This window comes from Zerene cesonia, chromosome 6, assembly GCF_012273895.1.
Source record: "Zerene cesonia ecotype Mississippi chromosome 6, Zerene_cesonia_1.1, whole genome shotgun sequence".
NCBI classification, from domain to species: domain Eukaryota; kingdom Metazoa; phylum Arthropoda; class Insecta; order Lepidoptera; family Pieridae; genus Zerene; species Zerene cesonia.
Genome location: NC_052107.1, coordinates 1,617,765 through 1,642,593, shown reverse-complemented (window position 1 = coordinate 1,642,593; position 24,829 = coordinate 1,617,765). Strand labels below are relative to the sequence as shown.

Genomic DNA, 24,829 nt, shown 5'->3' with positions numbered 1-24,829 from the left:
AACATGGCTCCTCAAATTCATTATACTAAGGTTAGTTGATGAAATTGTTAGTTGAATCATTAGATTTAATTATCTGTATCTAGTAATATTGTAAATGCCAAATATAATAATAAAATCTTATACGTAAAGGCATCTGAAACGTTAAGTGCATTGGACATTTGTTGTACCGGGTGACTTCTAAAATAAACTATGAACTGCAAGGGATTATTGACCCGATTCTCGTTAAAAGTATTGTGTGATCTTATATATAAAAAAACGTCTCCCTAAAACTCGAGACCGGCTGAACGGATTTATCTTATATTGGTCTTGATATGTCCGTGGAGGTCTACGAAAGGTTTAAAAGGTGAGAACGATAAGGTAAATATGTCGAAACAATATTCTATGGCGTTGCGAAGTTCGCCGGGACAGCCAGTATTTAATACAAATTATAATGAGCTCCGTTCTTGTGGGTTAGATCGCGCGTCCGTGTAACGTCACAGACGCATGTTACGAATACTCATACGTTTGCTATATGCAAATACGTTCCTAATTGAAGTATAACTTATGATCAATATAGGTTGGTGTAATGTGCGTAGAATGAATGTGATGTAATGAATCGGACCTTATAGTTTAATATTTGATAACGCATCTATGTAGGAATAGTTTTCCAAACATTAATTGATAAAATTCCTTCATTTGGAATCACCAGAAAAAATGGTAAAGAGCGTATAATTATTAAATTTTTGGAAATGTCGAATATAACGAAAACTGAGGACTTTTATTAACCAAAAATATGTCTAATTCTGAACCGCTACAACGTGCTCTAATCATAGTTATCATATTATCCACTAGCTGCGCCCCGCGGTTTCACCCGTGTAAGTCCGTATCCTGTAGGAATATCGGGATCAAAAGCTGTCTACGTACCAAATTTCATTGCAATCGGTTCAGTAGTTCTTGCGTGAAAGAGCAACAAACACACACACACACACACACATCCTTTCAAACTTTCACATTTATAATATTAGTAGGATTAGTAGGATAGGATAGTAGGATTAATTACGCCACATCCTGCATAATCATTCGCGTCTGAGTGTTACACCAGTCACTCTGTAAAGAAGAATGAACCTTGAAGACGGAAATAGTCTTTTTTATTTCAAAACTTAATTTAAAATAGGCCGCATAATATAAAGATGTCAAATTTGTTATTGTACCGCCATAACGTGATTAGTATGGATGAACGAAGCGAACGGAAAACAAGTTATGAATATTTGCTTAGTCATTCTCTAAAAATACATACGTACTATCTATAGTTATTTAATCAAAAAACCGATCCGTATATAAGTATATAACGTGATACGGCAGAATCCATTTGTTTAGATAATACTATCAAGTGCAGTGCTAGTTAACATGGCACCTCAAATCCATTATACTAAGGTTAGTACATCAAACTGTTAAATACACTTTAAAAACTAGCTGTTTGCCTTCACCCGTGGTAGATATATAGCCTATGTATGACACTTAGTGAATAGCTTCTAAAGGTGAAAGAATTTCTCATATCGGTCCAGTAATTTTTGCGTGAAAACGTTACAAACATACATAAATACGAAAGTTTTTTCTTTGTGTTATTAGCGTAGATATAAATGCGAAAGTATGTTAGGTACGTTATGGCGTCGAGTTTAACTAACTGTAGAACTTCATTACGACATGCAGATAGAAAGATAGACCTTGTAGAAGAATAAACACTTTTTATTAAAAAATCTCTAAGGGAGGTTAAATAGCATGGAAATTGTATAGGAAGCTGTTATCCGTGCTCTAACGTACAGTATCCACAAGCGAATCCGCGCGCGGAAAGTAAGTTAGGTATCTATTTTGCACAGTCATTCTCTAAAATGGAAACAACAACATTATCTCTACATTTATCAAATAATACACAAAGATGTTTATTTTAATGCTATATAATCGCTTGCCTGTTACAGCTGACAAAAAATATGTTACATAATGTTGAATGTTTTTTTATGTACTGATGATCGATGGATAGACAAAAATCTTAATATTTATAAATTACATGTCACGTTGTTTGTCCGTGATGGGTTCATAAAATACTCAACCAATTTTAAACAAATTTGCACACCATATGCAGTTTGATCCAACGAAAACAAAAAAGATATTTTATGTTATTTTAATTATGGTAAATGACTACACGGGCGGAGCCGGGGCATGCAGCTATACTAACTGCATAAATAAAAAAATCCTTTAAAAGACCAACAATTCCACTAATGATAACTACAATTAATTTAAAATTAAAAAATATATATTATTCATACCACCCATTTAACTTTTTATAAAAAACCAAATTGTCTCATTCGCTGAGTTGACCTTAAAAAGTCTTTATATATTGAAAATAAAGAAAATTGTTCCATATAAGTATATACCTGTAATAGTATTGTTCATTTAATAATTTTAATGAATATCTACCTACGACGAATATCAATTTAAAAATTAAACACGTATCACGAAAGTCAACAGTCACACCTACGTATTTATATATTCGACCAGTTTAAAAATGTAAAGATCTTTTTTTTTAATTTATTGGAAAACATTGCCAGTTCTGTAACGGCTATTTTTAAACTAATTTAAAAGCTACATAAAAATGCAAATGTTTATTATTTGATTGTCGAAAATCTATTGTCAATTTAAAACCAAAAGTAATGAAACATATTTCTTGACACTTATTTATTTATTTGAAATTATTAGATAACATATATCCACTAGTGTTAGTAAATTACTTGTAATTTAATGTTGGTAAATTATCAACTGACGTACTTATACGTAAATCTATCACTTCAAAAGTTGTTATCAAAAGAGTGTTGCGACTTCCCCGTTCTCTATCAAAGGTAGAAATCATCATTATGTGTGTTTGCGAACCTTCCAGATGCACTGCAGTTGCGAGGCAGTCTCAACAGCAAACTTATGATTAGTATTTTTATTAGTATTCGCGGTCGGACAATGGTTGAAGTTCAATCATAACCACAAAGCATACACACTCACACACACACTCTCGCGCGTGTTTGTGTGTGTCATGCGTCGTAATGTGTGTAGTGTTTTTTTAATATATTGTATCTCAAAGTGTTTTTATACGTCAATATTAGTATTTTTAACACGTTCTCTGTATAAACTGCATACTCGGTACGCGGTATGGTCTTCACGAATTAATATGAAGATGTTTTAGAACTGACTCCTCTCTTTTAATATAATATTATTTCGCTACATTTCGTTCTCTGGAAGAAATTTTTACCCAAATTAACCTTCAAATTGCTATTTTTATGTAGATACATCCATCTATACACATACATGAGGGTCAAAGTTCGTTTGAGATTAGCCTCTATAGCCACAAAGTGTAACCTTATAAAAATCTCATCTATTTTCACCTTTATCCATTTCAGCTTTTCATCAACAACGAGTGGGTAGACTCGAAAAGCGGCAAAACCTTCGACACCTATAACCCTCACGATGGTTCCGTTATAGCTAAAATATCTGAGGGTGATAAGGCAAGTATTTATATTTACCAACATTTGATTAGATATCGATTATACCGAGACCCCTATTCTGTTATGATTCAAATTCAGTTTCCGGAGCACAATTTTACCCTCAGTGCCTATTTTGGTCGTAAAATTACCATTGATGCTGCGGCCAATTTCAGGAAAACATTAATTCTGAATTCATGATTAATCACGGAGATTTAGCTTGAATGAGAATTTAAATTAGCACAAAATTTGTAAATGAAACGACATTGTAGAAACAATAATATACACTTATTGGTTTTTCGTAATACTAGTTTGAATTCGGAATTTATTAACACACACTTTTTTTAATGCTACGTAAAGCCTACGCCTGCGCACCTACTGAATAGGTAAATTGTAATATTAAAACTACTCTTTTCTCAAAAACACCAATTTCTAAGATTTTCTGCATCTTTTTTGCTTCCTTATTCTTTGAAAACTACCAAGAAGTATAATTGTTATAACATATAACACGTAGGCTGACATCGACCTAGCAGTAGCCGCTGCAAAGAAAGCCTTCGCCAGAAATTCAGAATGGCGCCTCATGGACGCGCGGGAACGTGGAAAGATCCTGAACAGATTCGCAGATCTGGTAGAAGAGGAGACCGATTATCTAGCAGAACTAGAGACTTACAATAATGGCATGGTATTACAAATGAGTAAAGGTCTATTGACTAGTGCAGCTGATGAAATTAGATATACTGCAAGTTTAGCGGACAAAATTGAAGGCAACACTATTCCAGCTGGTAAGACACCTTAGATTTCGCTTATGATACTCAGGCAAATAGAATATTAGAATTCTTAATAGTAGTAATAGCGGTTAAACAAAATAAATAGGAGACTTGTTAATCAGAATTAATTGATCAGATTTATAGATTATTTTTCATTATAGTTTAAAACAGAGAAATGCTTCGACTACATTCTGTACTTAGACTATTCTTAGAGATGAGTAGAGAATTCGGTAAAATTGAGTGTCAATTTCTCAATCACTTCAAGATCAATAAAGTCTATATTATGTGGAATAAGTCACGATCAACAGTTAATAAGTGGAAGTTACACGTACACGTTATAATATTTGTTTGATTAAGAACATAATAGGAATCTCATTTTTGTATACTTTCAAAAGCAAACATTTATTCATTCAACTAGACTTGCGATCCAATCCGAGTCAATATGTTTTCTAAACAGTTACATCACAGTGTTTTTATTAATTTATTATTGTTACTATAGATGGAGATGTATTTTGCTACACCCTGAAGCAACCCGTGGGAGTATGTGGTCTCATCTTACCCTGGAACGCGCCCATCCTTATGTTCCTCAACAAGGTCACCACTGCGCTCGCTGCTGGTATTTTCTTCAAAAATAAATATTTTAAAACTAGACATCAATACCATACAACAATCCTGTAAACAAACATATGTACATATTGATTATTCCACCTGAAGGGAAAAAGCTTTAAACAGAAAAAAAAATTTGCTCAAAGATAACATTCCAAAAACTACTGGGCCGATTTCAAAGATTTTTTCACCATTAGAAAGCTGCATCTTCAATCCTTACTAACACAAATACTACAAGGTAACTTCACAATTTCAGGTTGTACAACAGTCGTAAAGCCAGCTGAACAAACGCCCCTCACCGCCCTGTATCTGGCATCGCTCCTCCAGAAAGCGGGAGTGCCTGCTGGTGTTGTGAACATCGTCAATGGCTACGGGGAGACCGCTGGAGTCGCTCTGACCCACCACCCTGATGTCGCCAAGATTTCCTTCACTGGCTCCCTTGAAGTAAGCACTTTTAACCGACGTATCTAAAAATAAAGGAAGTTCTTAATTGAACTGTATCTTAAACTAATCGAATCCTGGTTGAATATTTTATTCCTTTTAAATTAAATGCAGTTCATACAACAAACCTCTTTCGTTTCGACGTTCCCGTCTAAAAAATAGCCTAGAGCGTAGCTACGGTATAACGAAACGTCACGATACGAATCCGACTCACGTATAAAATTTTTCATGCCCTTCCGTACGTTTAAAAATGAATCACATTGATTCTTGAGTAAAAGCCCCTATTCAATTCATGCTCGAAAATCGCTCCATGAATTTCGATGCTCAATTTACTTGAAACAGAAAGTCTGTACCAAGGACATGTAGGTATATTTGGAAAAACGACGTCATCCCTATTTCGCTTCCATAAACATACACGTAAGGAATACAAATGGCCAGACAGTTTTCTATTTACGAGGCAATTAGTGCGTTTTAACGTTAATTAGCAGATACGTGTAGCAATATCAAATTTATTACATCAAATTATATATTTTTTATATATATCCAAAGGTATCTATTGAATTTTTGTCTTATGTCATTTAATTTTTTTTTCGTTTCTCTAATGACTATTTTTCTGTTATAAGAATGAATAACAAAGTTATATCACAGTTGGCTAAATAACGAACAGTATGGTAACTCCCTACGATACGTCCGAAACGGCTCTGTCTCTGCAAGTATATTGAATTATATACGGATGTTTGAACTCGGCTTCATTAAAACTAAATTTGATCGCGTAATATATTTATACATACCAAAGCTTTTTGCCGAGTTAGTGGACGCGTGGAAACATATTTATAAAGTTATGTATGATATATGAATGCGTTGAAAATCCGTTAAAAAGGTTTTACTTCAATATTAGAGTTTTATTTGTATTTGATAAGTACTTTGATCACTACAGAACTTAAATCTTTAACGATAAATAAGAATCAGAAACCTGACATCCCTATTGCTTCCTGATTTTGTAGGTATGTATTAGTTTATCGAAAAGGCTTAGTTGTCTTACTGTTCGTTCTATTTGTTGATATAAATGTTCAAGAACAAAAGCTGCTAAATAAGTATTATGTACAATACCAGTATGTCATTTTAAATTCCTAAAAATAGCGCCTGAATATGTTCCTCACTTAGTTTCACCCACAACACATCTATCAGTCCAATTCAGGCCATTCACCCCAGATTTATGATGGCAACCCTATTAATACTAAGTTTAGATGAATACAATAAGAGATAATAACTGCATTAAGATTTTAATTTAATTTAAATGAGTTTCAATTGATTTTTAGTTAGTATTTGTAGTTTAGAAACATTATTAATTTTTATAAATGAACTATTGAATTTATATACATACTCCTATTTAAGTAAAAAAAACTGGAACACGTCTAAGCCTAACTATTTATTTGTTTTTTTAGTATAGTCGCCGCTTCAATTAGGAGAATTTTGTTAAAAATTTAAATGCTTACAAAACAAGTCTCCGCCTAAATAATTAATTATAACAAATATAGCTATTGTGGATAAACTCTATGGGAATGTATTAATCATTTAAAAGGAAGGAAAGGTATTATCCATTGAAATATTTAGATATTTGACAACGGGAAACGACTTTTACACTATGTAGCATAAAAAAAGTGAAGCGAGGATCCTCATTGTCTTATCAAAAAGTATAAAAAAAGATTGATGTTCGCAGCCAATCCCGGGATATTATAGCATTATTAGGGCACGAGAGCCTTCAATTTTCATACTCATTTCATTAATCATTATCCTTATTATAGGTTGGCAAGTTGATCCAACAAGCTGCTGGTGCCAATAATTTGAAACGAATCACTCTGGAGTTGGGAGGGAAAAGCCCGCTTGTCATCATGAATGACGCTGACTGTGAGTTGTCTATATTTACTTAAACTATATGCTATTAGTTATTAGTTATTCTCATACGTTTTAGAGTTATCCCTCCATGTATCCCAAAGACTCATATCCTTACTTATCTATAGACAAATTTAATAATTAACAGCTTAAGAATTTGTTGGTTTGTTTGAAAAATTCTTTCACCGTTGGTTATTTGCGTTGTTGCGTTTGGTTGGTTGCGTTATCCCTGAATGGTAAACAATACTTACAATTCTCAATTCCAGTGGCTGCAGCCATTCGATTCGCAGCAGTTGGAGTGTTCACACATCAGGGTCAAGTATGCATCGCAGCATCCCGTCTTTACGTGCAGTCTGGTATCTATGACCAGTTCGTGAAGGGTGCCGTTGAAATGGCTAAGAGCTTGAAGATGGGAAATCCCTTCGAGCTTACTACTCAGCATGGACCGCAGGTACTTTAATTATGTACATTTATTGCAATGCAATCATAACACATGTAGCATGAGCTGTGGTGGCTTAGTAGTTATGATTTCGGACTTCAATCGAAAAGTCGGAGGTTCGAGGCCGGACGAGCGTGCAAGAAGTAAATTGATTTTTCAATTTATCTGTGCATCGTTCACATGACCACTGCTTGAAACGGTGAGGAAAATAATCGTAAGGAAACCGGCATGTGCAAGAATTAAAAGTTCGATGATGTGACATGACCAACCCGCTCTAGGTGATGGTTTATGGCCTGAACACTGACAGGAGGCCTTGTAGTGTTAACATAATATATAGGCCGATGACGACGATTCATCCATAAGATTGTGATATCCTTCCAAAATAATTTAGCAACAACATTGAAATGGCAAAAATAGTAAATTTATGACCTATAAATACTATTCAAATTGCGTATCTCTACTATAAATGTCATAATATAATATAATATCTTACAGATTGACGAGGGTATGATGAAGAAGGTGCTAGGTTACATTGAGAAGGGCAAGCAGGAAGGAGCCAAGCTCCTGGTCGGCGGTAAGCAGGCTGGCAGCAAGGGTTACTACATCGAGCCTACTGTCTTTGCTGACGTCCAAGATGACATGACCATTGCTAAGGAGGAAGTGAGTCACAATTAAAAATTTAAACACTATTTACTCATATTTTTGGCTGATATTTATCTCACCACTAAATAAATAAAAAGTAAAATAAGTATTATGTAATTCTATTAGTACCTATATATATAGTATACTTTTAGTACCTATTAATTATATGCCAGGAAAACAATATATTGTATATGTATGTATAATATATTTAAATAAAAATATTTTGATGAAACCAACACCACGTAAAATTATAAACTTTGAAAACTAGAAACATCTTATAATTTCAAAGATAATAAAATTCCAACAATTTCCATCGAATTCCCACCAAAGAAATGAATGAAAAAGATTGAACAAAAAATATGAAAATTCCCACAGATCTTCGGCCCAGTGCAGAGCATCCTGAAGTTCGAAACATTGGATGAGGTCATTGACCGCGCGAACGCAACCAACTATGGTCTCGCAGCCGGTATCTTCACCACCAATGTGAACACCGCCATTCAGTTCGCTAAGAGTGTTGAAGCTGGTGTTGTATGGTAAGTTCAACCATTAGACTTGAGCATTATCTCAGTAGAGAAAGAAAGAAACATTTATTCGGCTACACAAAGTTACACAAACAACAAAACAATATAATTAATACACAAGAACACAATTGAAAGAAAGAAAAACAAAATAGGAGACAAAGTGGTGCTAAATGAGGTTACCACTCAGCCTACGCAGCAACGCAGTTTTTCAGTGGCCTTAGAACAGAACTATTATACAAGAAAGTTTCCAAAAGTTGGATAAGGATGAGCATTCTTAACTATTATTTAATTATTGTGGGAGTCGAGCATGCATCATCCAGCAAGCATCCTTTCCTTATCCCTTATCCCTTAACAGCGGGCAGCGCATTCTCAGACGTCTGAGCTTCTGCGAATGTTCATGGGCGGTGGTGATCGTTTACCATCAGGCGAACCACCAGCTCAGTTGCCTGCTATGACATAAAAAAAAATGCTGTATTTTATCCACATTAACCGATCTTGGAAATATCGTAAGATAAAAGAAAAATTTTAAGAACCAGAAATTTCCGAAAAGGCTTAATATTTTTTGAGTATAAAATATGTAAAATTACATTGAGACTGGAAACACGTTTTCATAATTTGTTATAGCAGCACAATTTATTATTATATTATTATTCGACCCGACATTCCCAACATTTTTCTTAGCATTTTATACCCAGTCCTTTTTTAATAAAGGTTAATTTCATAAAAACTTATACTTTACACTTTAGCTGTAAACGATTAGTTTTCTACATTAATAATGTTATTTTTAAATATTATTATTATTATTAAACCGCAAGTAAATTTATGGTTATATGTTATTACTGTATTCCATAAGAAACATATCCTGAGATTCTAATTGCATTCTGAATTTCGGTACATAATTGATTACGTCATTAAAAATATTGTCTTCGTGGCTTCAATTAAATAACATCTTCTTCATCTTATAAACAACTAAAATACTAATAAAAATTAAATTAATTTATGACATTTTAATCAAACATCTGATGGTCGATATGAACTTTAGTGCAGACATTGATTTACATAAAGGCTACTCTTAGAGGGATATCACGCGAGTGAATTAATGTTTTTTTATTTATGTATTATTCCTAATACGTTTGTATTTTTTTAGGGTTAATACCTACTTGCATAGATGCAGCCAAGCACCTTTCGGTGGTTTCAAGGAATCCGGAATCGGCCGCGAAGGGTGAGTTTCAAAGTATTTTAATTAGAGTATATTGTGGGAGTCGAGCACGCTTCAGCACGAATTGGGACAGCTCGCACCGGGGAAGTACCACACCCCCACAGAAAACCGGCGTGAAATAGTGGCATGCCACTGTGTTTCGTACGGTGAGTGGGGGAGCCGGAGGCCTATTTCCTTTTCCTCACCCGTCCCAGTCCATTCCTTCTTTCCTGTCATGAATTCGTTCCTTTTCCCTTACCCACTAAAAGCGGGCAGCGCATTCGCAGAGGCACTACCTTTGCGAATGTTCATGGGCCGTGATAATCGTTTACCATCAGGCGAACCACCAGCTCAGTTGCCCGGTATGACATAAAAAAAAGTAAGGGAAAGAAATAACACCACTTAGAAAGATATAATACTACTGGCGCTACTAGTGTTTAATAGTACTTTACATTGTTCTAATAGTTTTTAGAAAAGAAAACTTCACTCAATGCCTAATATTGAAGTAATAAACAAATCTTATATCTTTCCATATGAGCTTACTTCTTTGCACTTCAGATACATATAACCGAAAAACTACTTTCACACGATATAAAACTGTTGCTTTAAATTTGATTCGATTGCGACATTGTAACTACTATAACTTACTAAATTATAAACGTTTACCAAGTACTTTAATCGTTGATTGTGATAATGAATGATTAAAAATGTATTTTTTTATTGTTACAGAGGTAAGGACTGTGTAGAGGAATACCTCGAAGTGAAAACAGTAACTATTGCTGTACCAAAGAAAGTCACAACATAGGATCTAACTACCTACACGCTTAGGATTCTTAAGGATAAATAAAACTTTTATTGTTATATTTTTAAGTTATTCTTTTATTTTTGATAACCTTTTTAAAATATTAAATTCTTTATCTAAGTCCAATCTTAAGTGAAGTCCCGTGTCCCCTAGTGGGGTATGGGGCAGATGATGTACATCCGTTTCACTGATCGATTTTCTTTAGGGACAAGTAGGTGATCAGCCTTCTGTGTCCTGCCAGACCGAGACATTTTTTTTTGTGCGTCCCCACCGGGAATCGAACCCAGGACCCTCGGTTCTACGCTCACGCATTAACCACTGTACCAAGGAGGCGGTCCGGCGGTCGGTGTAAGTCCAATCTTAATAAGTATAAATTACGTGGCACATTATCTGTCCGCAATGGAATCTTAAACTATTCAACCGACATTATTTAAATACACCATATTCAGTTTGATCTAACTTAAAAAATATATATACTATCCTATAGTTTATATAATTTCAATTACGAAAATTCACCACCCGGGCGGAGCCGGGGCGTGCAGCTAGTAAATTATAGAAACGAACTAAGAGGTTTCGGAGGTTTTTTTTACATGGAAAAGTAAATCAAAAAAAATCTTCTAGTTCTTGATATACATTCTTCAACCTGTTTTAAGCTCCATAGATATTGGCGAATAATTCAATCTAAAAGTCCATTTGCAATCGATACCAGAAATACGTTATCAAATGGGTTGAAAGGTCATCAGAGACAAAGAGCGAACCGCAAGTGGAATTGAAACCATTAACTCAGGAAGCGTAAGATGAGGTTCTATGACAAGATATAGTATGTCCATAATTTGCTGCAACATGCGATGTTCAACATGATGTCACCTATAACTTCCCCGGAGGCGCTGTTCCCCGGCACCTTGCACATGGTGCCTTGTGTTTTGTCATAATATGACAATAATCAGTAACAATGTAATGAAATTTAATTAAAACTAAATTAAATTGTTATTTTCATCAAAAAAAAGTAAATATCGTTAGATATTTCCGAACATTGTTAACATTGTTACATTAAAACCTTGTTTCCAATATGTCTGTCATATTTATGAAAACAGCCCTTCATTTAATCATAATTCAATCATGTAACGTTCGCTGAGATCAGCGATATATCTACTATTAAACTCCACTATCAACTGTAGATACTATTAAATAAATATACAAATAAAATATAACATATTTAAAATCTGCTAATTTAGATTTTGTTAGTTTGAATGAGCACGATAATCTCATGAACTGCGGGTCCGCTTATAAAATTATGTCGCCGTTGCAATTGAAATTATTAGTAATATATTACTATTAGTATAGATACAGATTGGCTAAAGTTTCTTAAACCATGATCGCTGATAAATTGATGAGAGATTTTTAACAGGCTTTTATTAGATTCACTTGTATGTTTGGGGCCTATGAGTATCTCCTTTAGACTCGATTTTCGTCCACTTTAAACGGACGGATTTAATTCAAACTCTGTTCATTTATCAAGGGTCGATGGCAATATAGTAATTTTATGAGTTTAACTTAATATCCAGGTAGTATCGCCAGGATTAAATAATTTTCTTACGTATATTACGTACCTGAAAGTGAGAAAATTTAGGGAATTCTCTCAAATTTAATTTTTTAAAATTACATTTTCATTGTTTCAATGATATTACATTATCACACCTATATAAAAAGTATAGCAATGTATGTAAAATTTTGTTGTCGACTTTCAAGAAATGTCATTTTATTGAGGTTTCACATGGGTTTTGCCATAAAACGTGCTGCGGACCTGTATGTAGGTATGTGTTTGTATATGTAAATGGATCGCAGGATGCTGTGACACTTTTTACAGTTGCCATAAAATGTGATAACGCGTTTGATTTGCTACGCTGCATGTTAAATGTATTCTCAAACATTTTGGGCAAGTAATACTTCGTGAACCTTTAAGGAAAAACTTATCATGGATACTAATAAATTAGATTTATATCGTTTTATAAATCAAAAGTAGTTATTCATATCAACAAGATAACATTTGAATTTTATAAAATTAAAAAGAAAAATGCATTTTTTTATGTTTGTTGTGGACTATATAACTACCATTTACTCCTAAATACTACTAAAACGAAATACTTGCGAAATACAATAACATTAAAAAGGTTAATTGGCTAAACTTGTCCCTAACTAACCGTTCCTAATTGTCTCGTTTCCAAACATTTCGCAAACCACCGCAAAACACTCCAATTTCGCTCATCATCTTCAAATAATAGGAATTTGTTAACCACAATTCGGGTATTATATAAAGTTACAAAAATCGAGCATACCATCCAACCAATGTTGATAGTTCAAATTTATATTAAATTACTAGAAACTTCTTAAGTACTAGTAATAAATTATTACAGTATTTTGGAATTTATGGTTAAGGTTTACTAGTTGCACCCCGCGGTTTCACCCGCATAAGTCGGTATCCTGTAGGAATATCGGGATAGAAAGTTGCCTATGTGCCATTCCAGTTGTCCAGCCATCTACGTACTAAATTTCATTGCAATCGGGTCAGTAGTACGTTACGTTACGTACTTTTACGTGAAACAGTAACAAACATACACATACACATATATCCATCTTCTCAAACATTTCGCATTTATAATATTAGTAGGATAGGATTTAATTTTTAGTTTTATAGAATTGGAACGCTTTATAAATTTCTCAGGATAGGATTTGTCATTGAAAAGATGAACCGCAATCAACAAGTAATGCTCGTACAGTTATTATTTTCACTCCCTAACTTAAAACAATTATTCAAAGTAAATTCCGTAATTGGAATTGAACACTGATTAAAATTAATCATACATTGAATATTACGATTCAATAATATTTAAAAGCAATTGGGAAAGTTCACTTTTATATTTAAATGAGTTTCATTACCTACATTATTTCCATAGAGTATTATATAAAGAGATAGTATTTCAATGAAACACTTTTTATTTTACTGAATGTTGGTACTTAATAGTTTTTTTTTAATAAATTAAAAAGTCAGACACAATATTCAATAAATGAAGTTTCGTAAAATTAAAAAAAACAAATGTACTTTGTATACAAATTTCCTATATATCGACTAGTTATTTAATAAAAAGCGCTCATAGATAGAATCTCAATAGTACAACACTGAATATTTCGGAGCTCTGCTACTACTACTATTTCATTAGAAATACTTTCAGCAAACAATCTTTGAAACTTCTCTCTAGTCTTCCAAGTTAAAGAGAGATCAGAAGCAATATGTGAGCTATAAACCTTTTTATCAGGATTTTCAGCTGACTTAAACTAAATGTAACAATAGTTTAATTAATAATTTCGTTTCAAAAATCGTTGTAGGCGTATGGTACCTTTAGTATGGCAAGTGACTAGAGGAGTGTTATATGTTTAACCTGTCTGTCTGTGTATCCGACATAACTAATGGTGATTTTGCCTTCAACTACTTCCTTGTTTGCGTGCGAAGCTGCATGACAAGCTAGTTTAACAACAACCTAAATTTTTCCTCCAATTTACATATTCACAAAACGCTGGCCGAATTAATTTTTTGCAAAGCTCCCAAGAGTCGTAACTCATCAAAACTTCGATGTCACGTAGATATTATTTATAGAGTACTGGCTGAACCGGCGGATGACCTGCTTTTCGAACGAACGTTAATATTTTTCTTCAATTTTTCTCTTTTCCCGCGCAACTTTCTAAATTTTTCTCGTTGCTTAAAACATTCTCGTGACAGCAGCAAACATAACCTAAAATAACTAACCTTTAATTAACGATATCCGTCTATGTACGTGCGAAGTACCAATTCCTGTTGAGAAATAAAAATCTTGATGATTGCTACCGCAGTAATAATTCTGTATATCCGTTATTGATATTATGCCAATAGCATGTATTTATGAGAGATTTTATTGAGTTACATAAGTTAACACTAATATGAAAAACTAGCCGTTACCCGTGGCGTCATTCGCCTGCTACCCGGGTAGGGGTACCTTCGGGTCCCCGTAGACCATGTGCTAATCCAGTCTAAGTCTATCTCTGTATATAATTTTATACAGATACGATAAAGTGTTTTCGCGTGAATGAGAAACAAACATCCATACGTCCATGCATGCGGATGCATTTTATATTATTATCTCTGTTTAAGTATGGATATACTTAAACAGAGATAATAATATATTGTATTATTATTTACCCAATACGCAATAACACTGTGACAGAACAGAAGAGAACAGAACATAATATGCCTTATTCTCGTATTCCAAGATTTAAGCAGATTCATATTCAGAAAGATCAGTTTACAATAATTAATGTATGTTTCCCTTTTAAATACTTGTACGAGTTTATGAACTTTCACTCTGAAAACAAAAAATACCAACGAGATTTTAAAACTTTTACCGCAAATTCATTTATTTATGTAGGTTAGTGCAAATTCATTTATTTATGTAGGTTAGTACATTCAATTATACAAACAAATACATTCAATGTTAACGAACCCGTTCCTAAAACATTGAAGTGTAGTACCTAATCTATTAATTCTTTTAAGAAAATATTCATCTAACTAAAAGCTGTGCAAAATATCTACCAAATAGCTGTTTCAAATGTCCAATATAAAGAAAATGTAACATACACGCAAAATGAATTTCCAATTCTAGTATTCCTTTGTCCCATTGTGACACAAAGAGCCTTTGTTATATATCTTAAAAAGTTGTAGGATCTCCGTTCGTATATTTCGCAAGCTGTTCGCCCCGGTTTTACCCATGGTTCATATATAGCAGTTATAGGCTATATATGTACCACGGGCGAAGCCAGGGCGGATCGCTAGTATAATATACATTTCAAAAAGCGACAAGCTTCTTAGTTCCCTTTTATATGATTTAATAGAAACAAAGAATTCAATAACAATAACATTTTATTCGTCTTTAAAATTCACAAAAGTCATAGTACGTATGTTCTAGTTTGAAACTTTCTTTGGTACAGAAATTGTCACAGTCTTCACTTCAAGGTATTCATCTACACCGTGTTTTCCTCTGTAACAATAAGTTTATTCTGTTAAAGCATTTTGAATAATGTATTAAATAGAAAATTCTTCAATATCTATATTAAACAGGAGTAAATATAGGGTTTGAATGAAGTCGGTGGTGAAGAAGGCGTGGAAGCTGTTGCGATACTGTTTTCCTTGTGAATGCTTCAAGCGCGCATTAAGTCATATTCTATCTAAAACAGATTTTGATTCAACATGCAACTGATCCCTAAGCTAGATTATATCCAACACAACAAAAAATTATATTTTTTAATCAGACTGAAGAGTTATACGAAAACAAATATACTTATTATATATTTCATTCATGTTTTTTTGTTGATTTTATTTTGATAATCCATTTGCACTCCACATATTCTGCTATTAAGTTATAAAAACTCCTATCCAAAGGTTGCCTGGCAGAGATCGCTCATAAGCGGTAAGGCCACCTGATTAGCCTGATAAATGTGTCTTTCCTTTCTTGTTCTATTTGATCTTCTTTTTTTTTTTTTTTTTTTTTTTATGTCACAGTCGGCAATGGAGCTGGTGGGACGCCTGATGGTAAGCGCTACCACCGCCCATGAACATTTGTAGAGGCGTAAAGTCGATTACAGACCTTACGCCTCTACAAATGGATTGCCGACTTTACATTGGGAAGGGATTAAGAAAGGATTGGCGAGAGGAATAAAGGAAAGGACTGGGAAGGGGAAGGAAAAGGATATGGGCCTCCGGCTCCCCCACTCACCGAACGAAACACAGCAGAATGCTATTTCACGCCGGTCTTCTGTGGGGGTGTGGTACTTCCCCGGTGCGAGCTGGCCCAATTCGTGCCGAAGCGTGCTCGACTACCACAATGAATATCTTATCATATCTTCATTTATGTGTGTCGAATAAAGTGAAAACATACATACACTTATGAAATTTGTACACGTGTTTAGACGCTGGTTTACATATCCAAAATCTGTACAATTTTGATATATCAGATACATCAAAATTGTGTACTTATTTTTTTGAAGTCGGCTATTTCATCAGACAAATCCTAATTACATTTATAATTTTAGATATTGTTTAAATTTAAATATGATGTTGGTATTAATAGCTGAGAAAGAAGAATCCTGTGATACAGTTTCACTAGTACAGGAGATTGATGTTTATTATTTATGTGGGTACACAAAAATATATAATAAACAAATTAATTAAATAAATAGTTAAACTCACCCTTCACGTCCAATTCCAGATTCCTTGAAACCACCGAAAGGTGATTGACCACTTCTCGCCATGTAAGTGTTAACCCTAAAAGTTGGAGAACGCAATTTTATTAAAAACAATATTATATATAAAAATTAAAAACATATCTAAATCACTCGCTTGATATCCGGGTTAAAAGAAAGCTTTTATCCAAATCAATATGTGTACTTTTTTTGTATAAGAGACAACAAACCTACTAACCCTTTGATATTATATACGCTAAAGTTTGTAAGTATAGTATAGTGGGTTGGATCAGCTTATCGAATCTGCTCATTGTATCTGTATCATATTTGATACAGAGACAGATTAATTATAGTCTGGATTATCACATAGACTAAATAGGCACATAAGCACTTTTTACCAGGGTACCACCCGAGTTTGTCGCAGGTTCTAGCTAGTAGTACCTAGCTTAATATAAATGTTATGAATATAATAATTTAGTATTTTAGTGTTATCATATAGATATATATACATACAACTCTTATCTATGGTTTATTTGTTTGAAAGAACTTATTAAATTCAAGTGACGACAGTTGGATAGACTTCGAAATATATTTTCGAGGAAATCAATGATGTATCGACATAAAACTCACATGGAATGCAATTAACTTCACATAAATTGCTGCTTACGTAACACAGTATTGACAGACAGTACTGTCAGGATATTGTATTGAAATTCCGAAACCTTACTTTAAAGTTTAACAAACAAAGTCTAAAAATTGTATAAAACTAACTTTTACTAAAAAGGGTTTTAGGACTGGTCTACCCTTTTTCTCTATGAATATGTTAGTAATCTCGGGCCGATAATATTTTAATTAATCAAGAAAATCAGATTTTCATCTTAACTGTATTTTTTCAATGTTCTATACTTGGGAAATCCGTTAAGGCTCTTCGGAAAATTCCGGTCTTGATCTGCCACGTTTTTTCTATCGTTTTTTAATTTTTCCAGAATCATTTCGTTTCTGATACTTTCCTTCACCGATTTAAGAAGGAGATGTGGATAATACAGACAAATAGAAAGACAATTCCTGGAACTTCTTTCAAGTTTCTAGTTTTTTTTTAGTGTTATTAGTCTAGTGAGCTACTGCTCAAGTATTCTTGATGTTCTTACCAAATAACACCAGCTTCAACATTATTAGCGAACTGAATGGCGGTGTTCATGTTGGTGGTGAAGATACCGGCTGCGAGACCATAGTTGGTTGCGTTCGCGCGGTCAATCACCTCATCCAATGTTTCGAACTTCAGGATGCTCTGCACTGGACCGAAGATCTAAGGGAATTTTTATAGAATTTGAGTATATTTTTTGTGCGGGAATTTAATAGGGGTTATTGGGATGTTTGATAATTGAGATTATAAGAAACATAGATTTATTTTGATTTTAAAATAAAAATGCACTTTTAAATTAATTCAATATAGTTTCATGACATAGTACTTATACTTTTATAAGATAGCTGAATATTCGCATAAACTGTATTAATGGTAAGAAAGTATCCTCCAAAAAATATGGGTAAATAGTGTTTGAATTTTTTATTTTTACTCACTTCCTCTTTAGCGATGGTCATGTCATCTTGGACGTCAGCAAAGACAGTAGGTTCGATGTAGTAACCCTTGCTACCAGCCTGCTTACCGCCGACCAGGAGTTTGGCTCCCTCCTGCTTGCCCTTCTCAATGTAACCTAACACCTTCTTCATCATACCCTCGTCAATCTGTAATATATTATATTATTTCTGTTGCTGTTTGATATGTTTTTGTTTTGACAAATTTTTATGAACTGATATTACATTCTTAAGAATTTTACATATAAATAATTATATAAAATAATTGCAAATAAATAGAGTACCTGAGGTCCATGCTGAGATTGAGAGTCGAAGGGATTTCCGATCTTCAAGGTCTTAGCAACTTCAACGGCACCCTTCACGAACTGGTCATAGATACCAGACTGCACGTAGAGACGGGATGCTGCGATACATACTTGACCCTGATGTGTAAACACAGCATGTGCTGCGAATCGAATGGCTGTGGCCACTGGAATTGAGAAATAATTGTTGGTATTGTTAAGTCGATTATTAATGGATAATCTCAACTAATGCTAGATTTATTGAAGATTTTTGAAATGAAATTATATTTGATAGCATGTTATTATTATTATTACTATTACTTCACGTTTTTGACAAAGATATTCTAAACGTAATCCATTTTACGTTAGAACTGGCATACAAGCTAGTGGATCGTCTGATGGCTGAGTCTGAAGAAGCGATAACCGTAGCCAATGCGTATTCAGATTAAGGTCCAAGCAAATGAGATGCCAGTTTTTATGATCATGTTGACAGGGATAATGACAGGATTAGTAACATGCCTGTTATATACGATAGTAAGGAAATGTCTTTACGATACAATATAAATATTATACGAATGGAATAACTCTAAAACGTATGAGGAAACGAATATTCGTAATTATTTAAGTACATATTGACAACTCACAGTTAGCGTCATTCATGATGACTAGCGGGCTTTTTCCTCCCAACTCCAGAGTGACTCGTTTCAAGTTATTGGCGCCAGCAGCTTGTTGGATCAACTTGCCAACCTGTAATCATGATAATCCTACTAATATTAAGAATGCGAAAATTTTTGTAGATGGATGTACTATGTATATGTATATGTTTGTTACTCTTTCACGTAAAAACTAATGAACCGATTGCAATGCAATGCAATGCAATTTGGTAGATAGCTGGATAACTGTAATAGCACATAGGCAACTTTTTATCCCGATATACCTACGGGATACACACGTACGTGGGTGAAACCGCGGGGCGCAGCTAGTGGTTAATGAAGTAAGAAATATTAAGGCTTTCCCTTACAATGTTCTCCTCTGCTACCGCGATCGTCACTATATAACACATACCTAATTATTTTTAATAAAAAACTTAATTGTCTTCAGATTATCAGAAACAAACCAAATTTAAATGGGACCACGTGGCAGGCACCAGATTCAAAGAAAAAAGTTTCACAAAAATCAGGTTCTTAGTAAAAAGTTACGAGGTAATCAACACAAAACATAAATATAGTTGAATTGGTAGCCTCCCCGTTTTTTTTTTAAGTCGGTAGGAATCTATAAAACATATAATGTAGCTCCAGAAGGGTAGAGTGAATTTTCACCGCTTGGGACGGACTAGAAATAAGGCGCATCTAGTTATGGAACCGTACACAAAAGTGATACGTGTCCCTAATATCGTTTTCCGTCCGTAGGTCACCAGGGCGTATCTCAAAATGTATGGTCGCTATTTGAAATACCTAAGAATTTTTATATCTTCTCAATTAATAAATTGGCGCTTTCTGCCGCACCCTTCCGTATGCCGCCCGGAGCCGCGCACCCATGCTACGCCACTGGTTACTTTTAGCAAGTTTTTTCACAAGAATAGAAATTAGGAATAAAAATGATAACCTAGTATAGATAAGCAACGAAACTGAAGAATGATAATAATATTGACCATTTTGAAAGCCACAGATGGTTCTAAGAATTTTATCAAACACAATTGCAATTATCTTCCGATTGTCACAGTGATTTTTATAAAAGCTTTATATATTTTTCACTTCTTCGAATGAATCTGAGTTAATTTATTGCTTTTATAACAGCTTATCCCTATAGAAAAAGTGGTAAAAACATAGAATACTTATAGAGCAGCAAAAGAGAGTAGAAAGCGATTATTGTTATATTTATACAAAACCTGTTCCATTGCAATATATTTTTAAATGTTATTTATCTTTGCAATGTACTCATACAACTCAAATCATATTAAACATACGAATATCAAATCATACGAATCAAAAATATTATAAATCACATATTCAGATTGGCTTATAAGTACTAAAGATAATAAACAGATAACTTTATGTGGGCACGCATCGGCATGAATTGGGCCAGCTCGCACAAGGGATAATCGGCGTTAAATAGAAGTATGCTAGAGTCTTTCGTGCGGTGAGTGGGGGAGCCGGATGCCCTTTCCTTTACCTCACACTTCCCTGTCCATTCCCTCTTTCTAGTCATCATTTTATTTTTCAGATATGAATGAATAGGGTCTTTTGCTCTATGAAATATAATGAAAAATCAATGTAATACTTGTTGAAGATACAAAATAGCATGCATAGATAGTTTTATGCAGGCACCTCTAGCATTACTTATCTGAATTATGGTAGTGACATAGACTATATATATAGACATCATGAACTAACTATATGGATATCGCGAGATCGTTAAAGGACCATTTCCTTAAAACTAATAAGTCAACAGTGAGTTTTTTTATTATTTTATAAAGAAAAAAAGGCTTACTTCAAGCGAGCCAGTGAAGGAAATCTTGGCGACATCAGGATGGTGGGTCAGAGCGACTCCAGCGGTCTCCCCGTAGCCATTGACGATGTTCACCACACCAGCAGGCACTCCCGCTTTCTGGAGGAGCGATGCCAGATACAGGGCGGTGAGGGGCGTTTGTTCAGCTGGCTTTATGACTGTTGTACAACCTGAAATTGTTTTAGTGTAGTATGCAACATTATGGTTGTTCCAGCCGCGAGACGTCCAAAGCTGGACAAAGGCTTTCATCGATCACCGGCGGTCTGCATCCAGTGTCTCCCATCCATTATGGTATATCATGGTAATGTTTCGTGTCATTAATTTGTGTCACATTTAATCAAGTATTTTTATAAGCAGGCCACTATAAAAAATATTAGTGACCGTTTTTAAAACGATCTTCTTGCTCCAGTAATTTAGTTTATGTGATATTATGGATGAAAATAATATGTGGACCAGAGCACATTCAGTATTCGTTTTTCTAGTTTTGTTATACCGATTTACGTGTTATTTATCTATGTATTAGTTATTTGATTATGTATAATATTTTTACTAGTTGCCTAGTTTCCACACTACAACCCAGTTAATCTATGACAAAAAAAAACATAAAATTATTATATTATACACATAGAATACCTGCAGCCAAAGCAGTTACGACTTTATTGAGGAACATGAGGATTGGTACATTCCAGGGTAAGATGAGACCACATACTCCCACGGGTTGCTTCAGGGTGTAGCAAAATACATCTCCATCTAAAATAACAATGTTCAATTAAATAAGAAAACCTCTATAAGGTAATCAATAGTATAAAGTTATAAAGAACAGAACACAAGAAGCTGGAGTGCTTTATTACTGTAGTTGTTTATGGAACACTTCCAGTGCCTGCGTCCTACAGTCTACATCATGTTTGAGTTTGACATCATTGATTTCCTTGAACACACACAGGTAGCAAGAATTGTAAATATGTTTCAAACATGACACAACTGAAACTTGCATGGTTGATATACGTATATTTTCAGTCCACTGACTTCTGAACCACAAAAAAATCATGTTATGGTTGGACTGAATGATCAATCCCTTCGCAAGCATTCTAAAATGTTTTTAATTTAGTGCAAAATGAATTTGAAATAATAACACATATTTTCTATATCCAATTAGAAATTATTCAATAAATTTATCATACGCGAAAACTAAATAAAAACGTCTCACCAGCCGGGATTGTGCTGCCTTCAATTTTGTCCGCTAAACTTGCAGTATATCTGATTTCATCTGCCGCATTGCTTGTTAGTCTGCTACTTAAATGCAACAACATGCCATTGTTGTAGCTCTCTAGTTCTGCAAGATAACTGGCCTCTTTCTCAACCAGATCTGCGAATCTGTTCAGAATCTTTCCACGTTGCCGCGCGTCCATAAGGCGCCATTCTGAATTTCTGGCGAAGGCTTTCTTTGCAGCGGCTACTGCTAGGTCGATGTCCGCCTACGTTTATAATATGTCAATTATACTGCTAAGCAGTAATTAAAGAATTTATAAGGAGGCATAAAACTTTAGAAAATATAAGAACTAGTGCTTTTGAGATAAAAACACCATAACCAGAGGTAGGTTGATTTAAGTTAGTTCAATTTTAGTTTTTTTTTTCTCTATTAGGGAGTTTTATGCTTTATGTGATTATTTTAACAGTGGTTTTATATAAATGACTATTAACTCTTAATTTAACCCAGCATCGAAAAACAAACACTTCTATTCGAATCAACTTGTAGATTTAGTGCTAATTTAAATTCTCAACGAAAAGCCTAATCTTCGTGAGTCACTATCATTTGAACATCAAAATTTTCCTCAAATTGCCCGCAACAACAATGGTAATTTTACAATGGAGATAGTAAATTTGAAGAAAACTGAATTTTAAATCATATCATAACTGAATTGCAGGTCACGGTATAATCGAGATCTAATCAAATGTTGGTAAATATAAATACTTGCCTTATCACCCTCAGATACTTTAGCTATAACGGAACCATCGGCAGGGTTATAGGTGTCGAAGGTTTTGCCGCTTATCGAGTCCACCCACTCGTTGTTGATGAAAAGCTGAAATGAATAAAGGTGTAAAAAGATGACCTTTAAATCCTACCCATGATTGTCTTTTGGTTTATAGAATAGACACATCTATAAGATATACGAAAAAGAAATTAACTTTATATATAAACAGAGCTCCACAGAGATCCACAGATATACAGTGTTTAGTAATCTCATTTAGTTCAATGCATATTTCACGAGACATCATTCAAATGCACTTAACGTTTCAGATGCTTAAACGAAATAGGTTACTTTTGATTTTATAGTATAAAATTCCTGCAGAGATATGTAAGTAATTGAAATATTTATGATTCAACTAACAGCTTGTCTTACTAACCTTAGTATAACGGATTTCAGGTGCCATGTTAACTTGCACTGCGCTTTAAAGTTAATCAAATAAATTTTGCCGTATCGTAATAGATTTATATACGGTTTTGGTTTTTGACAATCTATTATTATCGAAGATTATCTGTTCGTAGATAACATGTTTCGTTATTTTTTACGATGACACATTTAATGTACGCTGCTTAAGAACGTTATCGATATATGGGTGCATATTTTAAGTAGACTAGCTAGCCGATGTGTCTGTCGCAGCGGCATCGCGTACCCGCGCTTGCGTCTGCTGGTGGTTCGCCTGATGGTAAGTATTACCACTGCCCATGAATATTCGGAGAGGTAATGTCTATGCGAATGCGCTTCCCGCTTTTAAGAGGAAAGGAACAAGAAAAGGATTGACGACTGGCAAGAAGGAAGGACTGGGAATGGCGAGGGAAACGGAACGTCCCTCCGGCTCCCGCGCGTACGTTACGAAACACAGTCTGGTCCACTATATATAATAATCTAAATGCAATCAAAAAAAGGTAAGAAAAAATACTTTCTATTTTGTAGGTACGAGTCATCATCAACGCAACTACGTCTTTTCATACTTACTATAAAATAGGATATCTTCATACAAATCAGCCGCCACCCGTTTGAATGTACGCGTTTACTTTTCAAGCACACAATCACACAGCTGAACTGAAATATAAAGGATGCGCTACGCTATAGCATATTTAAAACATTTTATCATATTACGTTGTTAAAAACCTAGTGCTGGATAATACGCAAATGATTTTTAACTACATAAAAAGTGAATATTCTGTGCGGCAACTCTAGAGTAGCCGATTAAATCGCGATCGGATTATCGGTCTCAGCTAATTCTTTTGCTACTACGGTATTTCTTTGTCGATCGAAGGCAGTACGGAAACAGCAACAGTACTTCTGAAAGCGCCTAGGGTTGCCACTTTTATTTTGGCAATT

At 34.3% G+C, this 24,829-nt stretch overlaps 2 protein-coding genes across 2 annotated transcripts; one reads left to right on the top strand and one right to left on the bottom strand.

Moving 5' to 3' along the window:
- The first annotated feature begins 1,386 nt into the window (after positions 1 to 1,386).
- On the top strand, positions 1,387 to 10,861 carry LOC119840434 (retinal dehydrogenase 1-like). The gene is made up of 11 exons (XM_038367047.1): positions 1,387 to 1,413; positions 3,423 to 3,527; positions 4,018 to 4,285; positions 4,770 to 4,886; positions 5,133 to 5,320; positions 7,123 to 7,225; positions 7,477 to 7,661; positions 8,145 to 8,309; positions 8,667 to 8,824; positions 9,960 to 10,034; positions 10,740 to 10,861. Exons 1-11 carry the CDS (start codon positions 1,387 to 1,389, stop codon positions 10,813 to 10,815), a joined length of 1,467 nt encoding a protein of 488 aa, XP_038222975.1. The 3' UTR covers positions 10,816 to 10,861.
- A 4,881-nt stretch (positions 10,862 to 15,742) lies between these two features.
- On the bottom strand, positions 15,743 to 23,894 carry LOC119840571 (retinal dehydrogenase 1-like). Its single transcript, XM_038367259.1, has 11 exons — positions 23,868 to 23,894; positions 23,438 to 23,542; positions 22,669 to 22,936; positions 22,095 to 22,211; positions 21,444 to 21,631; positions 19,598 to 19,700; positions 18,957 to 19,141; positions 18,658 to 18,822; positions 18,228 to 18,385; positions 17,087 to 17,161; positions 15,743 to 15,878 (listed from the first exon to the last, which is right to left on the bottom strand). The coding sequence occupies exons 1-11, from the start codon at positions 23,892 to 23,894 to the stop codon at positions 15,803 to 15,805; spliced, it is 1,467 nt and encodes a 488-aa protein (XP_038223187.1). The 3' UTR covers positions 15,743 to 15,802.
- Between the last annotated feature and the right edge of the window lie 935 nt (positions 23,895 to 24,829).